This window comes from Thalia democratica, chromosome 1, assembly GCF_965202585.1.
Source record: "Thalia democratica chromosome 1, ktThaDemo2.hap1.1, whole genome shotgun sequence".
Classification (NCBI taxonomy): Eukaryota; Metazoa; Chordata; class Thaliacea; order Salpida; family Salpidae; genus Thalia; species Thalia democratica.
The window spans coordinates 80028294-80030912 of record NC_139165.1 but is presented as its reverse complement, the minus strand read 5'-3'; the positions used below and the strand labels follow the sequence as shown (position 1 = coordinate 80030912).

At 28.0% G+C, this 2619-nt stretch overlaps 1 protein-coding gene across 1 annotated transcript; it reads left to right on the top strand.

Moving 5' to 3' along the window:
* The first annotated feature begins 588 nt into the window (after positions 1–588).
* Positions 589–2061, top strand: LOC145839987 (uncharacterized). The gene is made up of 5 exons (XM_082947255.1): positions 589–758; positions 982–1059; positions 1276–1329; positions 1398–1656; positions 1870–2061. The coding sequence occupies exons 1-5, from the start codon at positions 589–591 to the stop codon at positions 2059–2061; spliced, it is 753 nt and encodes a 250-aa protein (XP_082803381.1).
* Positions 2062–2619: the final 558 nt, after the last annotated feature.

The following is a 2619-nucleotide window of genomic DNA, read 5'->3' as shown; positions in this document are numbered from 1 at the left end:
ATTTCATAAAAAATTTGCTTTTTTCTGTCTTGTGTGTTTGTATTTGGCATCAAACACTCATTATAATGAGGTCAAAAGAGGCACAATTTTTATCTGCAAGCATTCGTAATCCATAAGAACACTGGAAGTTGTCAATGTTGACAGTTATTTTGCTAATATGAAACATATCTTATATAATAACACAAGTAGATAATATTATTACGAGATAACGTAAGCTTTAATTTAATTTACAGCTTCCATACATATGGTAGCAAGGCTTTGAACAAAATGCAACAAGTTTCGTAGGTTAAACATACTTTTAAAGGTCGATTATACCGATACTTAAGCTGGTGAAACGTCAACATGATTTTAGTTTAAGTCTGTAAGTTGCTAAGTGCAAAATTTAAGCTTTATATTTCTAAAATTTAAAACTAACACCAATTTCATTCCACGGAAGTATCTTTCATGGCTAGTTAAGTAGGGCGAAAATGTCATTTATATATATATGCTTTGTTTAACCATCAAGTATTTTTTCATACTTAAAATGTTTTCTTCGATTAACTTCTTACTTACAGATTGGTGCTAGATCAGTCTAATCTTGTAAAGAACATGGCAGCTGCATTCGGACAATTTACACCAAATTTACTTGAAAATATTGAAGTAAACGGCAAGCCTAAAGTAGAAGAAGAAATTTACCAATCAGAAGAACTAAAATCCTTTGAACAAAATCTGAAAAATAACTCAAATGATGTTAAAGACCATGCTGACATTTCAGAAAAGTAAGCAGTTTTGTAGCTATAAAAACTTTATTTTCAGCTTAATTTAATCTTTTTTTTAAGATAATAAACTTAAAAAGCTGCAAAAATTGATTATAATTAAAAAATACTTAGCTTTTATAAACATTGAAAAAATATACTCAAATTTATCTTTTAAAGTTAACTTGATAGCTCTTAAAGCATACAACGTAATGATTTTCAGGTTTAATTTTTTACATTTTTCTAGAAAATCAAGCGAGATTAATGATGGTGTAGTTAAAAAATCAATCCAGAAGAACGTAATAAGACCAAGTAGCGTTCCTATGTAAGTATTTTTTGTACAATTAAGTTAGGTTTATACTTAAATATTATTAAAGATATAGTTTAATAAAATAAAAATGCATAAAGCGTATCACTTAGTTAAAAAATGTTATAAAATCTTAGGTTTGTAAAGCTGATGAGGTAAAAAAAAGTTTTCTTCTGCAGTAATGTGTAAAAAAATTGTTTTTGTGATACAAAACTCTACAATTTTTATTTTCAGAAAACTTAAAGAAGAGACAAAAAAACCAAGAATTTCTTGTTCACTCTTTGACTTGTAAGTTTATAGTACGTTAGATATATTTTTTATATTTTTAAATGAACTAAAATTGTTTTGTTATACAGAAATTCCACTTTAGAAGGCGCTTCTTTTAAGAACTGTAACCTTCAAACCGATAAAACAATGCATAAAACTGAACCCGTGTCTCAAACTTCAACAAAAAACGCTTCATTGTTGGGTGAAACTAACAACAGGACATCCTTCATGTCTGCTGACAAAGTTATTATAGGAACAATATTGAAAAAATCCGATGAAATGAGCAAATGGAGTTGTGAAAGAGTTGGTCAGTATTTAGACGAAATTGATTTGGGGCAATATAAACAAGTAAGTTGAAAACATTTTTTTTAAATCCACCATTTTGCTTTAAAACTTCTTAACAGTATGTAAAATTAAATTTTAACGTATTCAAAAAGGTTTTTACTTAAAATTAAAACTTTAAAAGTAAAAAGACTTTAATCTTGTTGAAATTAAAAGTTTAAAGCTGTTGTTTGTTTTACAACCCGAAACAAAGTTATGCAATTGTATCCATAACAACAGATCTTCCTTGACAATGGCATCAATGGCTATTCACTCCCGTTAGTTACCGAAGAATCTTGCTTGGGCATGTTGCAAATGAAACTGGGTCACGCTCACACCCTCGTTTCCTCCGTTCACCGTCACTTGGGGTCGTACTTCTTCATCCTCGAATCTCAACATTCACCTTCCTCACCATTTAACAATTCAGGGTAAAACCCAGCAATGAAACTTGATTAGTGTCCAAATTTTAATATAACGTCTCTATTTTCTCACACGGCGCTTCTAAAGTTTACCTTTTTTTTGAGGTTTAAAAAAAACACTTTACAGTAACTTTTTGTCACATCTCAAATTAGCAGAAGAATATTTTTGACTGAAAGTCCTTTTTCTGTTGTTTTAAAAGCAGTTACCTTGTGTGCTCTTTGTTCTATTTTTTCTGAGTAAAAGCATGTTTGTAAAAAAATACAAAAGTTTATAGACTTTTTTTATTACCAGATCGACTTCTTTTAGTTATTCTATGTGTCAAAAATTAATTTATAAGTCTAAAGTTAGTATGAGGTTTTATTTTAACAGACTAAAAAAACTTTATTTTTGTACTAATGACTGATTTTCAAACATTAGCTAAGATTTGCAATAACATAATTTCATACAATTTTTTTTTTCTTCAATTATAAAATGATATATTAATAGATAATTAAATTAAGTTAGTATTTTAATTTAATAAGCTTTTAATATTGAAAACAAAACAGTCTTTTACGAATAAATTCTGTTAAA

Coding starts and splice junctions, on each gene's coding strand:
- LOC145839987 (XM_082947255.1), top strand. CDS start 589: ATGGCAGCTGCATTCGGACAATTTACACCAAATTTACTTGAAAATATT. Junction 1,060..1,275: donor AGACCAAGTAGCGTTCCTAT/GTAAGTATTTTT, acceptor TTTTATTTTCAG/AAAACTTAAAGAAGAGACAA. Junction 1,330..1,397: donor TCTTGTTCACTCTTTGACTT/GTAAGTTTATAG, acceptor TTTGTTATACAG/AAATTCCACTTTAGAAGGCG.